Raw genomic sequence first — 23,786 nt, 5'->3', positions numbered from 1 at the left:
CCGGGCTGACTCAGACCCGGCTGCACCTCGCCCGCCCTCCCCCGGCTCTCTCCACCCCTCTCCGGGCAGTTCGAGGTCCCGGCACCTCCCTCTTGGCGAAGAGGCATGATTTCGCCTTCACTCCCCGTGCGAAGGGCCTTATTTTTAACTTATTTCCCCCCCTCGTTCCTGCTTGGCAGTGGCTGGAGGGCTGTCACGGACTTACACACACACCCTGACTCGTGTGACAGCATTTCCCTGCTTGCATTTTTCCCAAGACTCATGCAAGGTGCTCCCCATCGCTCCCTGTCCCCCGCAGCGCAACTTCCCTGCTTTCCCTCCTTCAGACCTCCTTGCCCCACATGCCAGACCCTGCCAAGTCTACTGCTCCAGCCCGGCTCCTGTCTTTATACATTGGCTCGCAGGTCTCTGGGGGAAACCCAGCTGACAGTTTTGCCTGGCAGGATCCCTGGATGAGGGATTTTAGTGGGCAAACAGCTGTGTTAAGAAATGGCCCTGACTCTTCCATGTTGCAAAGGAAACTTTCCCTTTCTCTGTTTCCTCATGTTGTTGCCTGACACCACCTTATCGCAGCCCTTAGCTTTAAGACCCATGCAGTTCAGCACAGCTGAGTTTGAAGTGTGTAGGCTTACTTAAAGCATTCATTGCAAAGTGAGAAAACATCTTGAAGTTACTTTGAGGGAGTTCAGGTTGTTCCCTGAAATCTTTTGTAAGACTGAAAAGTAAACCAGTGGGAAGTTCAAACAACTTGTCGTTACAACCTGCTAAGCCGCCTTCAAATATAATTTGGAGCTCCTTTTAAGGTATGAGGGACTAAAGAGAATAAATCAGGACACTCATTTCCTAGTTCCTGAGCTGCCCTCGGGAAAGGGAGCCTAGAAGCAACGCTGGAAACGGGGCATGAAAGCATCTTCTGCCCTGCGGTTGTGCTTGGGTATAAAGTGGGTAGGCAAGAACATCTAGTTGTTTACATCCTGGCATGCATGTTCACACTGATCTCCTTTCTCCTGAAAAAAAACACGAGTGAATAGGTGAGAGATGACGGAACCAAACTAATTCTGTTAAATCCGTTCCTTTCCTCCTGCTCCAACTGAAGTTGGATGACATCCAGCTTTGAATTTCCAAACTTCGGCACCTCTTTCTGGAGGTTACACTGAACTTTGACCTGCTTGAACTTCATGTTTGAATCTGAATCCACTTTCTTTCCTCACCCTCTCCCTCTTCACACACAGAACAACAACTGGATAACACATACATTACAGTCATGCTTCCTTAGTCTTGGGCAGATAAGAGCAAAGCGGGTTTCACACGAACCTGCCTGAGGTCAGGGACATTCCATCAAGTTTTACTGAACTCAGATAGTTCAGTAGAAGATATCAGTAAAAGATAGGGATCAAAGAGGCCGAAGTAACACCGATAAAATGGAATAGCTCTGAAGCATCTGCAACTGCAAACATGGATGGGAAGAGAGAACAGTAGCCCTGCCAGGTGTGTGAAGCTCTTCCTTCTGGCTGCTTCAGATAAGGACAGTGTTTGCCTCTGAACTGAACCAGTTACCCTGTGCCTTCCAACCGTGGTACTGGAAAGAGACTTGGGGAAGCGTCCTGCCTACTCCTCTCATTTTTTCCCTTGATCTTGCCATACCTGGTCATTTAATCTGACACTTCCTGCACTTGCTGTCACAGGTCAGTTCCACCGAAGGCAGAAATGAATGCCAGGGAAATGTTGTAAGCAGCACAGATTTTTACCCCTCCCAAAAAGAAAGCATTTGGGAGCCATACTCGGATCTTCTAGAAAGGTGCCTAGATGACTACAGTGAACTTCCTTCTCTACCCTAACTTCATACCTGCCATGTCTACCGTAACTACGTATCTACCATAATTTCAAGTGAGTGCAGTCAGATGATCTATGGCTTCAGGATGCCAGACCCTCACTCCCTATACAATCAATGGAGAGATATCTCATATTCAGGTCACCAGGCTATAGCTCTAACTGGAAGTGTGTCACCTCCTCCTCTCTGAATTGCTCACTAATCCCTGGAACATAGATGTCAAGGATGGCAACTCAATCTGCTGTGTGTGACTCCGAGTAGACAATGGATCTGTGACAAGTACACAATCAATGCAGAAGAATATATAACATGTCAAAAATCACTGAGAAATATCCTGTACTCATGCTTGAAAGGCTTTGAATCAGAAGATCCTGCGGGGCTGTTTGCCTCATGAGAACTTGTGCATCTTCTCTTTCCGATGAGATAACATTGCCTCTTCCAGCCCCATGGTGCTGTAAGAAAAAGACCATCCAGTGCTGCAGGAATGAGCCTGGTATGCTTTTGGCACTGTGCACGTATAACCCAAAGGCAAAGGCAGTTTTCAAGTGGAATGACTGAACTGGGAGAGGTTCAAAATGTTGTAGGTAACCTCCAGGGAGGTGAGGCAGTGAGGGTTGAATAACAATACAAGAGGCAGCTGGCTGCTCCTATGTGTAGATATCTGCCTTTTAGGGAAGCCTTCCTATGGAGGAGAGCAACTTACGGACATTGCAGCCAACAGGACTTGAAGACATGCTTTCAATAAAATGGCATTGACAATTACAATTTTTTTCTTTTTTCTTTTTTTTTTTTCCTGAGTGGGGGCTACTTTGCTATTCAACATTAACCTAAAATCTGTAACGTTTTTGGTAATCCCTGCTATTCCCTGCTAAGGGTAGTGCTTAAATAGTTAGAGACAGCAGTGTAAAACACAGAGGTAGGGAGGCAGAAAGTATTATTCAACCTGATACGCAGAATGTGTGTCTTTGCCATAGTCTTGAAAGCAGTTTCTACAAGCTGGCAATGCTCAGTAGTTGGAAGACAATATAACTAATCCAGACATGTTCAGCATGTAGAATTACAGAATCTCTCGGCCTTGGCCTTTCCTTATGATCAACAGGAGTCAGATCCATTTTTTTCTCCAAAGAAAAAATGATAGCCTGTAAGTTAGAATCCAGGGTAGACATCATGTCTACTTCAAACAGTTTCTCTCTTTTGAACTCGGGGAGAAAAGAAATCCTTTCACACTGTCAGAAATGCAGGAACTGTGTTGTTGGATGGAAGCGTTGCAAGAGCAAAGCCAAAATCTAGGCTCTTCATTTCTTTTTTCTCCATATTACTAATTTTTCTCTGAACTTCAGCCAAACTGCCAATTTGAAACTCATATCATAGCTTAGTGTATGGAAATTCAAATAAAATTAGTGCTGTCAGTTAGGAAATAAACAAACAATGTGAAATAATAGAAGACAGTTGAGTTAGATGGCCTACAATTTTCTATTAGTAAAAAAAATCACAACAAGATCTATAGCACAGTAACAAAAATTATCAGAAATATATAATCTCAGAACTACTTTTTCACATATATATAAACACACATCTACCCACTATACTTCCTACTCCTTTTCTTCCTCTTTTCTCCCCAATACATTTATTGGAGCTGATCTATCTCATTTTCATTCTCTTCTCCCAGAATAAAGTTTCCAAGAAGTTCACTAATGTTCTCTTTGGCTTTTTAGGGTAAAAAAAAATTGAAGTGTAAAACCCCAGACTTTTCCCACATTTTAAAATGCTTTATATCCCTGCATTCTGACACAGATGAAATCTACAAGACAGTTCAAACAAGTGGGCTGCTATCCTCTCCCTGTTTCTATGGAAATGAGTGTCAGACTGGTTAAAACAAAGCATATGCTTTACAGTAATCACTATATGGTGATTATTTAAAATAACGTAGGACATTTTTCCCGATTCAACCCCTATTTCTATGGATACAAGAATGAAAATAGTGGTAGAGAAGCCTCTCTTGTATTTTTTCAATTCTAAATGTGTTTTGGATGCTGTAAGTTCTCATGGGGTGCTACAAATTTTAAGTTCTAACAAGATCTTCAAGTGTGCAGTAATTTGAACTTGAGAGGACCAATTCTGCAAGCCGTAGTTAGGAAACATTCTCATGCATGTAAGCAGAAGTTTGAATGAATACAGTACTTCACCCAGCAGGTTTAGAAGGAGGGGAAATATTTGCTATTTTCTGCCATTTTTTTGGACTCACCTCAGAAAGAGCAAAGTTAGCTAACAAGTTTTGAGTTTTGTAGTCATAAGCTGCTTCCTGCATAGTCAGGTCTTGGCTGAACTAATCAGAACCTCACAGAGACCCTGACCAGTTCACAAAAAAGCAGTAAGATGTAACATAGGAAGTTTGTAAAACCAACCTCCTCGTGTTTCATTCTATCTGAATGAAATCTCATTCCAACTTCCTCATCGCATGCAGCAGAAAGGTCACCGCTCCTCATCCTCCTGAATGCTGCCAGTCTTACTGGCACCTCTCCTGTATACAGATTAGTTTTTCTAGCCGTACACCTGGGCACTTGTATAGACAAGAAGTAAGAGGCATGCCCCATCTCACACAGCTTACTGCTGGAAACAAGAAAAAAAAAGACTGAAGATAGAAGAAGAACAAACACTCCAATAAAAAGGTCCTGGCTTTGTTGTCCTTGCCCTCTTAAAGCACGTAAGTCATCCCTGGACAATTCCTGACATGAATCTTCAAAGATGGACTGGAAGAGACTATGCGTCTTGCCTCTTAGTTTAGGAAGGACATTAGGACAGAGCTGCTGGGTGGACCACAGTCTTGGAAATCAGCCTGTTTACTTGTGAAAGAGCCTTATTATGGGTTTATGAGCCTGCCTTTTGGCTGGTTGTTGTCACTGTTTCTCCTTTAATATGTATTTAGGCTAAGATTTTCCAAAATAACTAATGATTTTGTATACTTAAAACTCAAGATAGCAGCTTTTTAAAGCCACAGAATCAATGTCAAAGCACTAAAAAATTGGTGGCTTTTTCAAAAGCCTTGGAAAATCAGGCCTCAAGGTCTCTCAAGTTAGATATGCAAAGGCATGCAAAACTGGTAGTGTTTCAGAAAAGAGTAGCCCGTATCAATATCTAATCAGTGAGAGTTAACAGTTTTGAGATCCAGACCTCACACTAATTCAACATGAGCACCCCAAAATTAGAAGCAAATAGCAAAATTTGAAAATAATATTGCATTGTTTCTAAGTGCTTGCTTTTCCTCTCAGGACCATAAGGGTTCAAAGGTAAATTCTGAAGAGATGCTCCATGACTATGATTAAACTAACTTGGGCTTGATGATGGTTGAAGATTATTCCATGTATAGAAGGTGGGAAGGATTTCAGTACGCGTGGAAGATACCCTTTTTCCACCTCTGGATGTGACTATCCTGTAGTGCCAAAGGTCCTGTTCTGTACATTGAACTAAAGGGTTTATTCAGTTTATCACAAGTAGATACCCATAGCTGCTTTCAGCTTATACCTCCTCTAGCTCATCCCAGCCTGCTCACTGACCTTCCCGCTCTTCTGTCCTCTTCCCTTCTCTTCTGATCCTTCCATCCATCTTCAGCATCTGGGCAAGCAGCCGGATTCCCGACTCATACCGTGCCCTGGCTCAAAACCCTGGTGCTAATGCATGTTCGTACTGCTGACGCCGCAGGCAAGTTAGGTCCTTTGATATCGATAGGGCTCTAGTGTAATGGTAGGGAAGATAAACGGTCATTAGTCAGGTTTTAAAATGCACTCCTTCAGCTATGCAGAAAAGTGCTGCTCCAGCTGAAATAACTAAGAGACTGGAGGAGGAGGAGGGGTCACTTTGTTTTTCAGCATCAAGAGCAAAAAAAAAGTTGTGGTTTTACTAAATTGCTGTAACTGCTTGTGCCAGAGAGGCACTGGCATTGCAGGGCAGTTTCACTAGGGTTATTGCCTCAGCCCAGCCAGCCCACTCAGTTCCTGAGTCCATACACCATCCTTGTGCATCACCCAGACCCCTTGTTTCTAAATTTCTGGAATTCAAGCTTTGCAGTGTCTGTATCTCCAAGCGCGTGAGCTGGTGCTGGGCTGATCAGAGCGAGGGTGGTGGGAGTATGGGGCACAGGGCATTTGGAGATGTGATGAGGAAGAAGTGATAGTGCTGGGCTATGTTGAGAATATTCCCTTCTTGCGAGGCCGTGCTGAGGAAGTGGTCCTGACACTTAGCCCATGTCTTGGCAGCATCCACCCGCTCTCCCTCTGTGATCCCATGCCTCAGGTGTCAAAGGCTGGCAAGCGGAAAGATCTGACCGACAGCTGTATGTCACACAGGAACTTGAAATTTTGGGAAAAACTGAAGGAAACTTTTCTATGAAATAATTCTGTAACCCATGAAAGAACATTGAGAACAACAGTTTTAAAGATAAGATTTTTGATGAAATTCACTCCCTCTGAATGCTTGCTATAATTAATTTATACATCAAATGAAAAATTCATGATAAGAAACCACTGCATTTCCTACATGCTCTGGACCAAAATTAGTGTGGAGTAGGGGATCACAGATCATATATGGCCATTAAGGGATACCACCACTGAGAGCAGTAGCGGTGCAGTGGTACTGTAACTGGCAGGGGCTCTGCTAAACCAAACATCAGTGGTTTTAAAGGTCAAGTCTGGTCTGGGATTAGCATGGGCTGTATAGCTCTGTTTAGGCATGGGTCTATTAGCAGTTCTACTCATAGGGATAGTCACTCATCTGTAGTGTGAGGTTGCAGGCCAGGAGATCAGGCTGAGCTTAGTAAGGGTCACCAGGGCACGGTTAGGAAATGATACAAGTTCGCATCAACAGACTTAAGCTAGAGGGCTGGCATAGCAAGTATTGCTGAGCTATAGCTAAAGGCCAGAGAGAGAGGCTGGGTGTGCAAGACAGGAGAGTTTATGGCTGAAACCAGAAGATAGACCTTGATGAACCTATTGGGTAAGAACCGGCCTAATCTGCCAAAACAGATTTTGTCTTCAGGATTGCATGAGTGAGGATCCTAGAGCTAGGAATAATGTTCAAGTTTGGGAGGCAAAGGCAAATTAGGCAGGACTGCAGGTCTGAGGCTTGTTACTTTAGATACTGTTCAAGCCAGTAAAGGCTTCAGAGGTCAGATGCAGGAAAGGGTCACTTGGCTCGATTAGTTTTTTATCTGGAACTGCTCATTGAACAAAGGCGAGAGCTAAAGTTCATGAGAGGGACTGAGAATTATTTGTCAGACTAGCAAATGCCAAAGGGGCAATGTGTATCTTGGATATGATTATATGTTCATCTGGCACGAATCACAGGAGTATATTTCAATTTACTGAAAACTGGGCAGCTCAGAAATTAATACTTGACTCATTCACAGCTTACATCTGTTAAACAAGTAAGCACAACAGAGCAGATGAACTTTGTCTGAACTTGATGTCTCATTCTTCAATTGGGCCTCCATGAATGGAGCTGGCCAAAAAACAGACTTGGGGGAGGAAAATTGTCACAGATATAACAGAGAAAGAAAAGGACATAGGTTTCAAAGTACACTATGGCAAGAACATGGAAGTAATCTGGCTTGAAGGGAAACTAACAGTCTTCCTCATCATCCTCATTAAAGCCTATGACAGCTACTCAGGCAGCGAGGGGAGAGAATAATTGAATTTAAAGTGGAAATTAAAATCATTTTCACTAGCATTTTGCAGTAATATTTTTATACTAGATATTCTGTGAAATATGGCGTGATGATAGCAATCAGGGTTGTCAGTCTGACAACTATGACTTTTACCTGGAAGATATCAGTATAGGTGCTTCGAGCCTTTTAAAAGCTGTGTTACATAAATATTTTTCAGTTCTACTAGCTCTAGCCTTCCTTTTCATCTGCTCAAAACCAAAACAACTCCCTCTTGAGGATGTTGTTTACTTTACATATTATGTGCCCCCAATTTCTGGAACTGCAAATGCATTTGTATATCTGCATACCTTCAATTCATTTTCAAGAAAACTGTAAGGCTGAAACAAAGGATTCCCATCATCCAGAACAACCCATCAATGAAGTTTTATGGAAGAATTGAACAGAATTTTATGGAAGAATTGCATTGTGCCTTTGCGTAAAATTTGCTATACTGTGGTGAATTCCAAATGAAACTGCTATCAAAACAAGCAGAAAAATAGTTGAAATCTACTGAGTTAAAATTAAGTATTTCTGGAAATACCATAAATTATTAGCAGAGTTTGGAGTATGATGTAACTAGCAGCATTAAGATGCTTTTTAGCCTTGTTCTTCCAAGTTACTTTAAAAAAGCACTTGTACCTAGTATCTAGCAATTCATATTTTCACGTTTCCTTTTTTTTCCCAGTCTCATGTACTCCTTTTATTTTACCCTTTTGTGCCTTCTAACTTCACCTTCTTTTATTTTACTCTAACATCTGTTCTCAAAATATTGCAGCATCTTCCATCAACATTAAAGCATCTGTCCATCCTAGAATGGCTGTTAATGTTGCCCTCTTCTGGATCACTTTTCTTTAACAGTATTTTGTTTAAAAAACAGTTTTAACAAAAACTCGTGTCAGGAAAAGCATAACAATATTAATATTGCTTTTATTTATTACTTGTAAATATGAAAAAGAATCCATTTTGATAGATCTCTAACTTGATTTTCATTTTCTTTTACTGACATGGTATAACAATCTCCTCTATCTTCCACTACAGTTTCAGCTGTGGGTGTTTCATATCTAACAGTTTATCGGAACAAGACTTTTTCCATTCCTCCTTATCGCTGTGCTTCTCCCGGAATAACTCTTGCTGGAAGCAAAACCTCTGGTTTCAATTTAAGTCTAGAGAACAATATATTTGGCCACCTTGAGTAACACGTTTCACAGGCTGACAGGCGACCAGCACCCTTGTATAGTGTCTCATTATTTGTTTGTAATTGTTAATGTTTATATAAGGTATTTTAACCAGACAGATTTGAAAATGTAATGGAAACATGGCCTGTTAACTGGAAATCAGTTTATGACTATTGCTTTTGCAAGACAACCATTTTATCTTTTCCCTAGCATCTGAAGAAATTCTCTCTTCTCCCTGTTTCCTGGCACCCCGTGCTTTCCCCTTCCACTCCAGTTTGTGTCTCCTCAGTTCAGCACTGCATGGGCCTGCAGGCCTGTGAAACTGTGATGCCAGTGGAGACAGAAACCTGCTTGGCCTTGGGAGCAGCCATGGATGAGACTGTTGCAGGGCACTGGAGATCTGCTGTTGAAGTCCCCCTACCCCAGAAGCTTTCACCCCTCAGTGGTACCAGCCAGGACTGCGTGGCTGCGCTTCAGATGAGGCGACCAAAGCATCCTGAGAGAGAAGTGGCAGGGAAGAAAACGTGTGGTAACTATTTTTAACGCTTTTTGTCAACTCGGGCACTGATTGTGCCAACCAAACACACACTCACATTATGCAAAGGGTAGTTTATGCTTTTATGCATGCACACGTACAAAGTGCCTTTGCTTTTCACCCCGGGGACTGAATGCCCCACTGGAAGGGCGGCTGTCTGACACGCAGTAACCATACGCACAGAGCAGTTTCGGGCAAGGAAGCATCAGCTGAAATGTGTGACAGGGACAGGTCCGTCAGCAGACACGAGCGGCCAAGCGCCGAAGGCTGCCTCATAAAACTAGGCCCGTGCCAGCAGAGGGGGATTTCGGAGAGGGGGCATTTTCCACCCGGAAAGCCCCGCAGGGGAGGCCGGGGAGAAGCGCTGCTGGGGAGAGGGCTCTGTACGAGCCACAGGGCAGCTGGGGCACAGGCTGGAGGAGCAGCAGGGCCGGGAGAGAGATCGGCCCGGTGCGAGCGGGGGCTGGAAAGGCTGCCCTCGCACGGCACGGACCGCCGGCTGAGCTCACAGCAAGCCGCGGGGGGCCGGGCCTCGGCTCCTCACGGCGGGAGAGGCGCGGCCCCGCTGCTCCCAGCCGGCCGCTGTCGCTCAGGGCCCGGGCCCAGCCCCGCTCCCCGGGCCGGGCGCACCACCGCCCCTCCCTCGCTGGCAGCGGGGCCGCGGCGGGGAGGAGGCCGCTGCCGCTTCCTGCCGGGGCGCCGCGCCGCGCCGCCGCCACGGCCGCTTCCGGGGCGGCGACAGAGCCATGGCGGTGAAGCGCCGCGGCGTGCCCGCGGCCGGCCCGCCGGCGGCCAAGCGAGCCTGCCGCGAGGAGGAGGAGTTCAACGGCGCCCGCTTCAAGGCGCTGCTGCGGGACCCCGCCACCGCCGGGAAGGGTGAGGGGGCGGGGCCGGGCCGGGCCGGGCCGGGCCGGGCGGGGGGGGTGGCCGGGGTGGCCGGGGGCGCTCGGCTCTGCCCGTGCCCGGCAGAGCGCTGCGGTCGTGAGGTAAAGGCGTGCTTCGCCGGCGCAGCAGGGGCTGGAGCGGCTCCCCGGGGAACCGGAGACCTCTCCTGTCTCCAGAGCGACGTCGTGGAGGTGACGATGATGACGACTATTGCTGTTACTCTACCGTGCGCACGTGCTGCTCCCGTACGGCGTGAGCGGGAGCGCCGGCGTGTCCGGGCCCTGGGGGGCGGCTCGTAGCTTGTCACACGCGAGGCCTTGGCTCCCCGGGTGAAACTCTGGCATTGCAGGTCTAGAGACCTTCGTCGCCGTTGCTAAGACGCTGCCGTCACCTGAAATATATGATGTCGTGGAGGGATACATGAAAATTTCCATGGAGTGTGCTGAAATATTCAAACTTTTGGACGGAGAAAGGAAACCTGAAAGTGAAGTAAGTTGGCCCTGGGTGTTACAGTTTAAGGACTGGCAGCGTACGTCCCGACTGGGAGAGGAACCACCAGAGAAATGCTTTGCGGCATAAATAACTGATAATTTGGTATGGGGTTTGGTTGTTTTTTTTCTGGAAGTCATAGTGGCAGAAGCACTGATCAAAGGGGAAATGTCGTTTTCAGTGCCAAGATGTTCCTGAATTTAATGGTACACATAACCAGTAGTCCTGCCAAAATCAAGCTGTTAAGGTTCCTTAAGTGTTATCAAAAGACCATTTATGAAATAAGGGGGTCAACAGAAGAAGTTAAGCAAACAAACAGAAAAAATAGTCCAGTGAAAGTAATTGTTTTTACATAACTCAACATCTCTCTGATACATCAGTATTTCTAGGAAGCCACTGGTAAAGTTGACCTCATTTTTTCTCATCTGAGCTGGACACAATTTTTCCTCATCAGAATATGATGGATAAACTAAAGAATTAAAAAACTCTTTTCACTGTGAATACTGGAGCAGCATTGCTAACTTAAATCTGCTTACAATGTAAAATTGGATAGTGTTCTTTTTAACCTACACTTGTTCGTCTTTGCCTTAGATTATAATTTTTGTCTGTGCAATGATGACCTGTGTCATGTTCAATGACATGCTTTCTTCAAGATCCTTTTACGTATAGAGGCTAATACTTGTAACGAATACAGTCCCAGTGCTGTGTGGACTCTGGATTCATCTAGAAGGAGTTAATTGCAAGACTGGAGCAGCTCAGGTGGTTTTCTCCAGCACATTTCATTTTGCACTTACTAGCAGTTGTCTCTTAAAGTGTTGGTTCATTAGCCCTAGGCCTTGGCCTCCAGCTGGAAAAGGGCCTTCGAGGTCCATCAGCCTGTGCTGAGATTTGCACTGCAGTTGGTGTTTGCATCCCCAGAAGTGGCTGTTGTGCGTACGCAGATAAATCATGCATGTAGGTCTCAATTCGCATGTGAGGGGGGACCCTTTTTGACATTCCGTTTAGTTGTTCCGGGTTGTACAGGCCTTCAGTCAGCACATTGGCTTGGGCTTACAGTGGAGGTTGTCCCTCTGTGTTACTGAATTTCATGAGTTTAGCAACTGAAAAAAAAGAGGAGTCTGCTGACCTCCTGTGGTTCTCTAGTCTTTCATTAAGTATCTGTGTAGGGGCTTCCTTGAAAATTTGCACTCGCAGAACTAATCCTTTAGAAGATGAAGCATTAATTTGGGAGAGAATTCAGAAGTTAACTTTGACTTCGTATGTGGAAGCTTTCCTCTTGTGGGGGTGTTACTCTTTTTTTAATGGTGTTTGTTACTGTTTGCTCAGCTAATAATTTCAAGCCATATCTGATATTGGCAGATATTAACATATTTCTGTATCTTACAGATGCTATTAATCTTTCAAGCTCTAGAAGCCATTTTACTGAGGACAGCCAGTGACCTCTCCCATTTTTCTGTTGTGGGAATGAACATAGTAAAAAAGTTGATTCATTCCTACATGAGATTGGTCTATGCTGCTTTGTATTCTGAAAATCACAGGTAAGTCTTCTCCATACTGTTGCAGAGGATCTGTCGGTTGCTCTGAATTGATCCCAAGGGGCGGTCAGGGTCTTGTACATGTGTACAAGATGTTGCAAAATTCAGCTTGACTTACTGCTAATAAGTCACCTTTATTTAATGATACTGTTCCACATAAAATAGTTGCATGTGGAAGTCTTAGCAAGGTGGGAGCTCTGATATAATACACAATCTAACGCTATATGATACTTTCCTGTTGTGGTTTAACCCCAGTCAGCAACTAAGCACCACACAGCCACTCGCTCACCCTCCTCCACCCCCTCTGGTGGGATGGGGGAGAGAATCGGGGGGGGGGAAGTAAAACCCATGGGTTGAGATAAAGACAGTTTAATAGGACAGCAGAGGAAGAGAAAATAATAATGATAAAAGAATGTACAAAACAAGTGGTGGACAATGCAATTGCTCACCACTCGCTGACCTATGGCCAGCCCATCCCCAAGCAGTGATCGCTCCCCCCCCGGCCAGCTCCCCCAGTTTATATACTGAACATGACGTTGTATGGAATAGCCCTTTGGCCAGTTGGGGTCAGCTGTCCCAGCTGTGCCCCCTCCCAGCTTCTTGTGCACCTGGCAGAACATGGGAAGCTGAAAAGTCCTTGACTAGTATAAGCGCTACTTAGCAACAACTCAAACATCAGTGTGTTGTCAACATTATTCTCATACTAAATCCAAAACACAGCATTATACCAGCTACCAGGAAGAAAATTAACTCTATCCCAGCTGAAACCAGGACATTTCCTGAGGCTGTAGTTTTCATCAGTCATGCCTGTCCTAGTGAGATGTAAAGTGGAGGGTATCTTGAGTCCTATTGTTTTAATGCTATTTGGTTTGTGAAGTGAAATATACTGCATGGAACAGGGAGGAACAGGCTTTCTTGTAGTTCACAGAGGCTGAGCAGTCTATTTCGTGATGGCAAAAAGAGCTGCTCTTGAGTGTTTTATTCCCCTGTATCTTTTGTAGTCAGATTTCCATGTTTATAATAGATTTTTTTCTTTCAGACTGGCTTTTCCTCTGTCACTTTTCCTGTCTCTTAAATCTAAGGCCATTTTAGGCCGATTTAAGCACTCATGTGTTATCTAGTCCAGTCCAAACAACGATTTCTCATGCTCTGTGGGCACGGTGAGAGAAGTTCCAAATGCCAGAGAAGTTTTAATACAAAGCTGGGAGGAAGAGGAAGGGAGAGAAAAAAATAGAGACTGCAAATGACTTGTCCAAGGCCAGTGACTTGTCTTCCGGTCTTTGGACAGGCCAGAATTAGAAAAGCATTATCTGCTTTCCAGTTCATGGACACAACCACACTTCCTGCACCACTCAGTTAGTTTTATTGCAAGAAGCATTTTAACTGTACATACAATCCCCAATAGGAGTGGATAGGTATATTGTAAAATAAATTTTGAAACTACGTAAGGTCTGCACTTCTTAAAGCATTTAAAGATTACAGCTTTTGGAGAAATCCTTCTAGAACTTGCATAGAGGAGGCTGCAGATTTCTGATGGTATATGCTCTGCTTTTTCTGTGCTGCCTCTTTGATCTGCAAAGGGATTTTATTGTGGTGGTATGTCCAGATGGGATCTCTGCTTTAATCGTATGTCTTCCTTACAGATTGTCCATGAATGAAACATGATGGACAGATTCCAAAACCCTTAATGGGTAATGGCTATTCAGATGATGGAGGTCTGCAGACTTGTACCCGATGGCCCTGTCATGTTCCCATTGAAATAAGTGGCAAACTCCCATGAATTTAGGAGTTCTTAATTTTTGGCACTTTCTTCCTTTTATCCTACTTTATAAAGTGAATATCCAGCCTCCCATTACAGCCTGATTTTTGGGAAGAATATAAATAGGCATTCCCTTTTCCTTTCTTCCCTCTCCCCTCCTTCCCAGTTGCTGTTATCACTGCCTAAAATAATGGGTTTAGTTGTTTTAACTTCTCTTCTATTTTCTCAGGCAAATTTTCCGAGGGGTCAGTGAGCAAGAATCAAAACTGAGTGTACATCTTGGGATTTAGTTCATAATGATACCATGCTGCATACTTGAACTGAAGAAAACCTCTGTTATTTAGCTAAAAGACAAAAAATGCAGTCTTACTTTGGCCTATGCTCTGTGTGTCCTTAACTTTAGCATCAGCTGTAGCTCATACAGACCTGCTTGTGGCAGTAAAGTGCATAAGCATTTGCAGGGGGCTCTGTCCAAGAAATATGCTTGTAGAAATAGGCTGTTCACAAAGAAGATTGAAGTTCTTTGTGAATAGTGGAATAAGGTGTGTTTGGCCTAAATCTGTATTGTGATGGTCATTAAAAGAGTTGGTTACATATTCAGTTAAAGCTCCCATCAACTGCAGCAAGAGCTTTGCATGACCAGGGATACTTCACTAACTGCTATCTTCATTGCTCGTGCTTGGACTGACTCAGAACTGCTTCATGCTTGAAACTCCTGAAGGCTTGGGGGGATGTTAGAGGTAGAGTGGGATAATTTCTTTCACAGGAAAAAGGTCTTTCTTTAAATTTTAATGTCATGATTTGGTTGTTTGTATAACTGTCATCCTGGAAATAACCTGCAGGTTTTCCTCTGCCTTTTGTTTTAGGATGAGCCGACTGTGCCTTACCCTGTTGTCAGCAATGGTGGCTCAGGGGCCAGATTCAGCAAGGGATGTGTATAGCCATTTTGATTTCAATAATAAGTTTCTGCCTGGATTATTGAAAAAAAGATGTAAGAAGGTAAATTAAGCTGCTGTGTGCCATGAAATGCTATGCCATGTCTCCATCAGTTTTCTTCTGCCAAGTATTTGAAACTAAGCTGTTGCCAAAGTCTCTTTGCCATATTGTCGTGTGCAAGAACTTACCTCTTCCTTCCTGTCCTGTGTCAGGCTGAAATGCTTCTTGATTGTTTCTAATTGGCAGCAGAACTGATCTATGGGGCAAGAGCTTGCCATCTACTTATATAGGAAATCCCCAGGGGATGTTTCTGAGTATCTGCTCTACTGGGAGAGCTGGCCTGTACCCTTGAGGTATAGGTTGCTTCATTTTCTGTCCCGTGCTGGTCTTCCTCATCTTGTCAGGGTGCAGAGCTCCTCAGGATAACTGTGTTTTTACACTGCTTTGTAGAATTTACTGCAAAACGTCAAAGTGCCCTGTCTGTTTCTAATAAGCTGTGGTGAAATATAAATGTATAGTTCCTGTGGGCTACCCTTTTAATGTCTAAAATGAAGCAAAAGTGATGAAACTTCTGAAAACTATTCAGTGATGTGTTTGGGAAGAGCTCAGTCTTTTTTCCAATGTCTGGATTGCAGTTTGGTCCCACTGAAATAAATTGAGGTTCTGCTGTTGTAGAAGTGGAGAGCAGATTTTGCCCAGTACTAGTACAGTCAGAGTAATTGCATTTGAAGATATAACCAGGAGGTTTAAACAATCTCTTGGCAGAAATCCTTAAGGAGGATATGTGAGTGAGTAGAAAAAGTCACTCCTCTTTTTCCAAAAGGAACTTTATTTCTTGTTTCCTCTCCATTTGCTAAAAATAATCAGGGTTGACCTGAACCAGTGTTTCAGAACAAGAATATTTATACTTCATTCCAAATATGAGTGTATAATAAATCCAGTATTATTTTCAGTGCTGATAGATTGTTTCTAGTTTTTAAAGATGACTTGCAGAACAAACATATACATTTGTGTTGGGTTTGTGCCATCTGTGGTGACAAATGAGACTGTAAAAGGTGGTTTTGGGGAGAAAGGTGTGTGTTTGGTTTTTTGCCTTCTACTTGATTGCTTTGTATATAAACAGTTTCTGGAATGTCAGATTTCATGGCTTTTGATCTTACTGCTGAAGTTGTCTTTAGGAGTACCTCCACCCCTTAAATTAAAATGCTTGAGTGTAGGTAGTCTTTTGACCACAAGCTTTTTAGATATGCAAGTAAGGTACAAGGAAAAAAGTTTCCAGAAATGAATTGAAGATCTTACTCTTGCTCAACTTTCAGTGAAATTATTATGTCACAACTGGCTATCAGAGGTGAATTTTTAATAAAAAAAATATCAGGCCCAAAGCTTATAGCAAAATCTCATTTCTTTTTCTTTATTTCTTCTTTCAACCCTTTCATGAGTCACATCTGCCTTATGTTCAGCCTCGTCAGTATCTTTTCAGGCATTTTTACATGCAACTTAATTTTGCACAGTGAGTTTCAAAAAATTATAAATCATGTTCAAAACCTATGATCCTTTTCTAGGCAAAGCTTTTATTACTTCCACTGTGCCTGAATCTGTAGTTTTATAACATATTAGCCCCTTTTTTAAGAGTTGGTTTTTTCTTTTTTTTTTTTTTTTTTTTAGCCAGTCTTAGTTGCATGACCCAGGTAGCTGCATGAGCAGCTGTGATAGCTGAGGGATGTATGTAATGCACTGCAGTTCAAAGATGGCAATGAGCGGCAGGAGTCCCCAAGAGCGGTACTGCTCTGGAAGCCTATATAGTAAGAAATTGCAGCAGCGCTATTGTCATTACTGTTCTTGAGTGTTTTTGTGAATTGACCAGTGTACCAAGCGGTGCAGAACTGAGGATGTTCAGTGGTGTGTGTACTGGGTTTGGCATGAAACTACTATTAATGTTTTCTTTTTTTTTTTATTTATTGCCTATCTTGTATATTGAGAATTAAAAAATATGTGAACTAGGACATCTTCCTTTTTGGTGTTAACTTTAACAGACTGTGATCTGCTTAATGCAAGAAGTTTTTCAAATGAATATACTGTGGATGTATTGCATATACATATATGTGTATGGCTATGTGCCACATGTTTATAGAAGTTGTTTAATTTACCTGTTTATAGTACTTATAATGATAATCAATTGTTGCAATATTAATTTTCCGGTTGTGTACAATGTGTATGCTAACAGTGCCTTTTATCATTTTTAGGGGAGACCTGATGTCCGTATGGCCTATATTCAGTTTGCTCTCTCCTTTTTAATTGCTGGTGACAACGCAATCTTGACACAGGTGCTGGAATTAAAAGGTATTTCACACTTGCTTGGTTTTTTCTTTTTTTAAGGCAGGGTCTTTTATAGGTGATAATAAATATGAGCTAATTCAAAATGTGAAGCAGTTATACAGCACTAATAAGATACAAAATACATATTTTTAATCTTATTAGCTGAAAAGCTTTAAACTTATTCAGTTTTCTAGTGAGTGCCTCTTCTGCTTGAGAATAATGTTTGCTGTCTACAAAAACTCTGCAAAAATAGGAAGCCCTTGGTGACACAGATGTAAAAAAGGTAAATGTAATATAACTATGAGGCCATAGATTCAGTAAGCAGAAGGAAACTTCACGGCCTCCAGCCTTGCTCATAACACAGTAATAGTGGATACCATAGAATCATAGAATACCAGGTTGGAATGGACCTCAAGGATCATCTGGTCCAACCTTTGTGGCAAAAGCACAGTCTAGACAAGATGGCCCAGCACCCTGTCCGGCCAAATCTTAAAAGTGTCCAATGTTGGGGAATCCACCACTCCCCTGGGTAGATTATTCCAATGGCATTGCCTTAAAGAAATTTTAAAAAGTGTTAAAGACTGCACGTACTTTAGTTTCCTTTCTATCCTTATGCAGGAGAATTGTTGTGTACTCCATTAGACCGCTTTTTGTCAATGATTCAGGAGACCAGTGTAATGTCCTTTGCATCCTTTATGGAGGCATTACATGAGAGTGCGTGCAGTCCAGGAGTATGTTACACCTGTGTCTCTTAGAGAAGAGGGTCAAACTGAACTGACAAGGAAGAGGATCCAGAAAGTTAAATCTTACATACACTTGATTACTGTTTGATCCCTTATGGACTGAAGATAATGTAAAACTTCTGTTGACTTTAGTGATTTGAAATCTACTGCTGATGTTTCTCAAGTTGTGAATTGTGACCCTTGTTAAGGTTATGAAAGAATTCAGAAGGGATCGAGTAGTACTCTTAAAAAAAAAAAAAAAAAAAAAAAAAAAAGCCATTAACTGGCAGCAGTTCATTTCTTCTATGGTGAGGGAATGAGAACAGGCCATAATTATTTACTTCCATTGTTCACGCTACCCTGGGGGCTGCTGATTTCCTTTAATTGCTTACAGTTGTTCAGCTCTTTGAGGACAGGGAATGGCAGTGCACACCTAGACCCAGTCAGCACAGCTGGCTTTCATTCCTCTGTAAGATACTGAAGTTCTAACTTTGGGATTCACAGGTGAGCCCAAAGATTGTGCATGTCTCTGGAGGTGTAACCTCCAAACATTTGAGAATCACTCAGTGAAACAATTGTGAGTCCTTCAATGGAAAGGATACGCATTTACTCAAGTTAAAATACTGCGTAGCACATTGGGGCCCGAAATACGTTTGAAGTTGGCAGATCCTGTTGCAATAAGTGTTAATAACCAAGGTGGCAAATTAGCTAGTTATGATGAGAGTAGGTTTGGCAGTGTCACTTGTTCATCACTGTAGTTACAGACACATCATCCTTCTGAACTCTGATTGCAGCCTTTTGGTTCATCCTTAAATATAACAGCAAGGTAAATAATATGACATTGAAGAGAAATGGGTATGAATACTCTGAAGCATTTTAGTGTGAAAATAGCTTTCACATTTTCACTTAACATTTGAAATGTCTTCTTAGATTTCATTCCAGATATTCTTCGTTCTGAAATAAAGGAAGACAAAGTTTCTACTGTCAATCTTCTACTTTCCACACTGAGAACTAAGGTATGATATACCCTTGAAACTGTGTTGTCTGTTGTTTTCTGTTTTCTTTGCTGCTGGAAACAGTTTTGCAGTAATTTCTCATAAAACGTACAGCTCTTTAAGATGTTGGCACTGTGCTGCTGCTGCTGAAAGTTTGTTAGCGTGTCCATTACTGAAAATATTTGTTGGAGGTTGATAGCTTGGCTGTATTACTGTTTCAGGACTGAAGCTTTTCCAATGCCCTCTTTTAAAGGAAGTTGTTGCATAGCTTGTACTTGGATGCTAATGTCAGCTCATTTTTCGTGTGTGGTGTCCAACAGATTCCGATTATTTCATGGGTTGCGATTGCATCAGTGCCAAGCCTGGAGATCAAAAGAACTGGAGTCTTTTTGGTGCTTCAAGTGACAGTAACATTGGTCTGTCAATGAATGGGTCTCATGCCGAAATGGGGAGATCAGCTAGATTTGACTAGGTTTGTTAGCTCTGAACTGAGTAATGACATACAATCTTCTTTCCAGGAGAAAAAGCATTTTGTGTGCTTTTAGTATGGGGACTGTGACATGGAATGGGTTTCTAGGAGCTATCTGGTTGCAGTTGAAGGGTGTGTGGTACCGTTCCCCAGCCAGTCGTGGCAGGGCTCCATTGAGGCCACATCCTGTGGTCCTGGTTAGCTAGTCTTTGGACTTGGTTACTGTTAGGGTGGCAAGGTTTCTGCTGCGGGAGATTAATTCTGTCAAAGGTGTTTCTTGGTGGGGTAGAGGAAAAGGGAAGTCTTATCATAAAATTGTCTTCCCAAGATGGGAAAAATTTTTGTGAAAAAGAAAGGGTACATTCCACCTGCTATCAGAAAGTACTGTTGGAGAGGTAAGTCTGCTTCTCTTTGAAGTTGTTTTTCTGATTCTTTCATAGCAGACAGAAATAACCTTGTGATATAGCAGGGTTGAGACAGAAAACTTGAAAGCAGGAATTGCTGAAAGGTGTGAGTTGGTTTAGTCTTGACTGCCTTTCCTGTGCTCTGTTGTTCCTTAGCTTCTGAGGCACATGGCTGTGCCTCTTTCACTGTGATGCACGAGCTTATTGCTGCTGTGGGTACAGCAACTGCGCCAGAGATTTTATTTCTATAAAAATGTTTTTAAAAATGTTTTTGGTTCCAGTGCCTATGATTTTTGAATCTCTATTTTGAGTTACTGTAGCAATGTTGCACAAGATGTTGTATGACCAATTCACAGAGAATGAAGAAAAAATAGTTTCAAATTTAGAGTGTGGCCATAAAAGCCTGTCTCAGACTCAGGCTTTTCACAGCTGACAATTTAAAGCCAGAAATATTCTTTCATTTTTCTATTGCAATAACGTTGGAAGAAGAAGAAAAGAGCTAGCATTTAAATGTAAAATAAACCTCCTTGAAACTTTGTTTTTTAAATGAAGCTTTTCCCATGTGGGAATCATGCATCATGTACTGTTACATTGTTGATGAAACGTAACACACTGTATGACTCCATCAGTTTAGCAAGGAAAACGGGAATTAGAAAAATGAGGACAGGAGAACACAGTAGGGGAACTTATGAGAACTTCCTCCACCATGTTTTCCCTTTCATTCAGACTTTATTTGTAGCAGGTTCTACCATCTCTACCAGCCAGTTTCCATGATCCTAGTCTGTGGCTGTGCTACTCTAAATATGTTCTGTGCTCTTTAATTGAAGTTGAAAGTCTATCCTGTTCAGCATGTGCAGTGTTTGCAGAAGTTGGTGTAGAGTCCTATGGCTTCAGTCATATCAAGATGGGAGCAGGAGCATGTGAAAGAAGTGCTAACAGGGCAGGCAGAACCTTTTGTCTGCTGTAGTGAGGAGAGTGAGCTATGTGTGTACTAGAAAAATGAAGTGTGTTGCTAATTTGCCATTATTTCGTGATAACTTGCAATACATAGAGTTGTTTGTGTGTTTGTTTTTCTCATTGCTTTCAGGTGGTTCAAAATAAAAATATCACCAAAACCCAGAAGGTGCGCTTTTTTACTGCAGAAGTTTTGATTCACATAGCTTCACTTTACCGGTGGAATGGGATTACTGATGTCAGCCCTGGGGATTTAAAGGTCTGGTAACTTACTTCTCTGTAACTCCTAGTCCTTGTTCTGCCCTTTTTTTTTTTTTTTTTTTTTTTTTTCTTCCCCCTCTTGCAGCCCACAGGTTTTGAAATAATGCATCAAGGTTAGAGTAACTGGGAGCTCAAGAGGGATCTGCTGAGGCTACTTAAAGAGAAACCCTGTCCTTCTGCTGCTTCTCACCACTTGAGGAAGAGGGTTCATTTCCCCTCTCTGATTGCCAGAACTGCAGCACAGATCTGTGAACCAGGGAGAACTGGGGCACTTGGGTGCGAGTACTGTATTCCATTGCCTGGACACATTTGTGTCTCTGTAGGAGAATATATCAGAAGCAATGTTCTTACCACATGCCTCATTCCCATCCTACGCGCTGATCTGATATGAGAGCTAAACTCCCAAGATGGTTGCCAGCCTTTTCAGCTTGCTTTGTTTGAGAGGTTGGAAGGGTTTCTGAGGGCTGAGCTGTTACTGATTCTACTGGTCCATGAAATCACATTCCTAAAGTCATAGATGAGGCAAGGATCAGGGCTACAGCTGGTGGCTGCGTGTTAGTACTGCAGACGTTTTGTCATCTTCTCCTCATAAATAGATTACATTTTTGCTTTTTTAATTTTTCTTAATCATGTAATCTCTTTTTTTCCCCCTTTCACTGTGGGAATATGTAAGGCATGGCTGTAAGCCCAATGCAAAGCAGTAGAAACAGTTCTATGTTTCCACTGGGTTTTGGCTGCAGACTTTTCACCTTCATGTTGATTAACGCTTGATCTTTAGAAGTCCAACCATTCTTCTTCAAAACTTCCAACACTGAACGACTGCCTTCTTGTACTTCTTCTACTGGATGTTTATGCCTATGCCATTCCAATCCCGATACATTGTAAACACCTTTTGGAGGAGATCTGTTTCTAGTCGGTGTCTGCTCAAAGCTATGCAAATCTACGATCCTCTTCATAAACATGCATTTCGGTTTTGAGTAATTTTAAATGCTTACAATTCCATGCGGTCCTTGTGAGTCATATGGTTTGTGATTTCCTAACCACAGTTGTCAAGAGACTCCTCATTTGTAGGGATCTTGAGCTGTGCTGGATGTAAAAGGTTAATGGAATCTGGGTTCACTTCCCCCCCCACCCCCCGCTTTTTGCTTGACTTGGATATTCGGTCACTTCTTCCATTTTTGTATGGTGATTGTAATCGCATTGATGCCCCACGTCCTTTCTCTGAAGTGTTGGCACATTCGGTGCGTTGTTAGCTATCCATCTTTCTTGCCCTGCATTGAAGTTGTTCTGTCTTCGGCCAAATGGGCCCAAAAAACATACACATGCTTGTTTCATGTGCTTTATGCTGAAGGCTTCAGTGATTTTTTTGGTCTTTCTGAACTTCCTCATAGTGAACCTGGCCTGTAAGTGTGAAAGTTGGTTATTTCAGATTAAATATTAGATCCTTGACTTCAAAGTCCCAGGATGGCCTTGCCCAACTTACGTAAGTTTTATATCACCACTTTTCTTTAGCTTGACTTACCTCTGTCTTCTTCTGTCTGGCTTCTTAGCAAAAAGCCCTAAGTCAGTAATGTCCTGCAGATAGTGCATATGTACCTAAACTTGGTAGGTTTGCTGTCCTTGAAACAAAAAATATTGTAATATTCAATCTGTTTAATACAGAAACTGAAATTTGTCTTGTTAACCTGAACAAAAGCCAAACTGTCTTTTAGCATTTCTGTATAAAAGGAGCTTCATAAAATTTAGAGAAGAGTGAAATTGATGTAAGATTTTCTTCTGTGATACCAAAAACCATAGCTTTTTTTTTTTTACTCCTTTTTGGTTTTTATAGGTGACTCAAGGTTCTGAAGAGGTGGGAAAGATGATGGTACGGGAACTTGTGCATAATTTCTTAATGGACCTCTGTTGCTCTCTGAAACATGGCATAACCTTCTATGATCCAAGTCTTGGAACTTCTGGCAAGTAAGTCACCAGACAGCTGAGACTGTATGTGTACTTTGTGCTAGGAATAAGAGACACCTCAGTAGTTATCTTGTCTGCCCTTCCAGGCCTTTGCCAGTAACTTCACTGAATTCTGCTTCCCTCTCTCTTTCTTCTGTGGCAGAATAAATTAATATGTTGGGCTTTTTTGTTGTTTTTGGTTTTAACTTCCCAAGATCAAACTATTGGATCTCCTTGTACCTCTGTGTACTAGAGTAGAGAGTGCTCTGCCCTATTCATAGGGGCTTTAGGTGATGGTCGTGTTTCTCTGAGCCATCTCCATGAATAACTAGATAACAAGTCTCTTATTGTAAGGTGTGATTTTGGACCATAGACTTGTTTGTTTTTGAGGTGACAATAAGGCATCAGAGCTGCAGTGTAAACCAGATGGTAGTAAAATATCTAGTCTAATTTACATTTTGTAGAACCAGACATGGTTTATCCCAGATTTTGGCAAAATGTCAAAATTGATTTCACTAGTGCCAGAATTTTGCCTGCCACACCTGATCTGGAAGCTCCTATTTGCCCTACTGTTTCCATTTGCTAACTAGTTAAAATATGTGTGCACTAAGGTTATAACTGATAGAGAAAATAATGGGGACTTTTGTAATTCCATGGAGAGGTTCTCGTAGGGTGAGTTTATGCTTCATCACATTAGCTGAGCAAAGAAGATACTAGATTGTAGTAGTGGGTACTAATACTGAGTGGTGCTAGAGCAGGTTGTTTCTTGCTTTGAGCAAAATTTTAGCTGGTATTCATCTGGTATCTGTGGTATTCTCACTTTGTTTAGGGACATACAGAAGTAAACTTAAAAAAGAGGACTGAAAGACCACAGAAAATAC

At 42.5% G+C, this 23,786-nt stretch overlaps 1 protein-coding gene across 2 annotated transcripts in view; it reads left to right on the top strand.

Annotated features, from left to right (window-relative positions):
• The first annotated feature begins 9,973 nt into the window (after positions 1 to 9,973).
• URB1 (URB1 ribosome biogenesis factor) overlaps positions 9,974 to 23,786 on the top strand; it is a 60,041-nt gene continuing 46,228 nt past the window's right edge. For both annotated transcript variants that reach the window (XM_075517481.1, XM_075517474.1), the window contains exons 1-8: positions 9,974 to 10,115; positions 10,474 to 10,613; positions 12,000 to 12,151; positions 14,774 to 14,906; positions 17,087 to 17,183; positions 18,812 to 18,897; positions 20,837 to 20,962; positions 22,796 to 22,926. In XM_075517481.1, coding sequence (XP_075373596.1) covers positions 9,986 to 10,115; positions 10,474 to 10,613; positions 12,000 to 12,151; positions 14,774 to 14,906; positions 17,087 to 17,183; positions 18,812 to 18,897; positions 20,837 to 20,962; positions 22,796 to 22,926 — 995 coding nt within the window. In that variant the 5' untranslated portion in view covers positions 9,974 to 9,985. The remainder of the gene's footprint in view (positions 10,116 to 10,473; positions 10,614 to 11,999; positions 12,152 to 14,773; positions 14,907 to 17,086; positions 17,184 to 18,811; positions 18,898 to 20,836; positions 20,963 to 22,795; positions 22,927 to 23,786) is intronic.

This window comes from Mycteria americana, chromosome 1, assembly GCF_035582795.1.
Source record: "Mycteria americana isolate JAX WOST 10 ecotype Jacksonville Zoo and Gardens chromosome 1, USCA_MyAme_1.0, whole genome shotgun sequence".
NCBI classification, from domain to species: domain Eukaryota; kingdom Metazoa; phylum Chordata; class Aves; order Ciconiiformes; family Ciconiidae; genus Mycteria; species Mycteria americana.
Note: the sequence above shows the minus strand (reverse complement) of the source record. Positions and strands in the feature narration are given on the sequence as shown.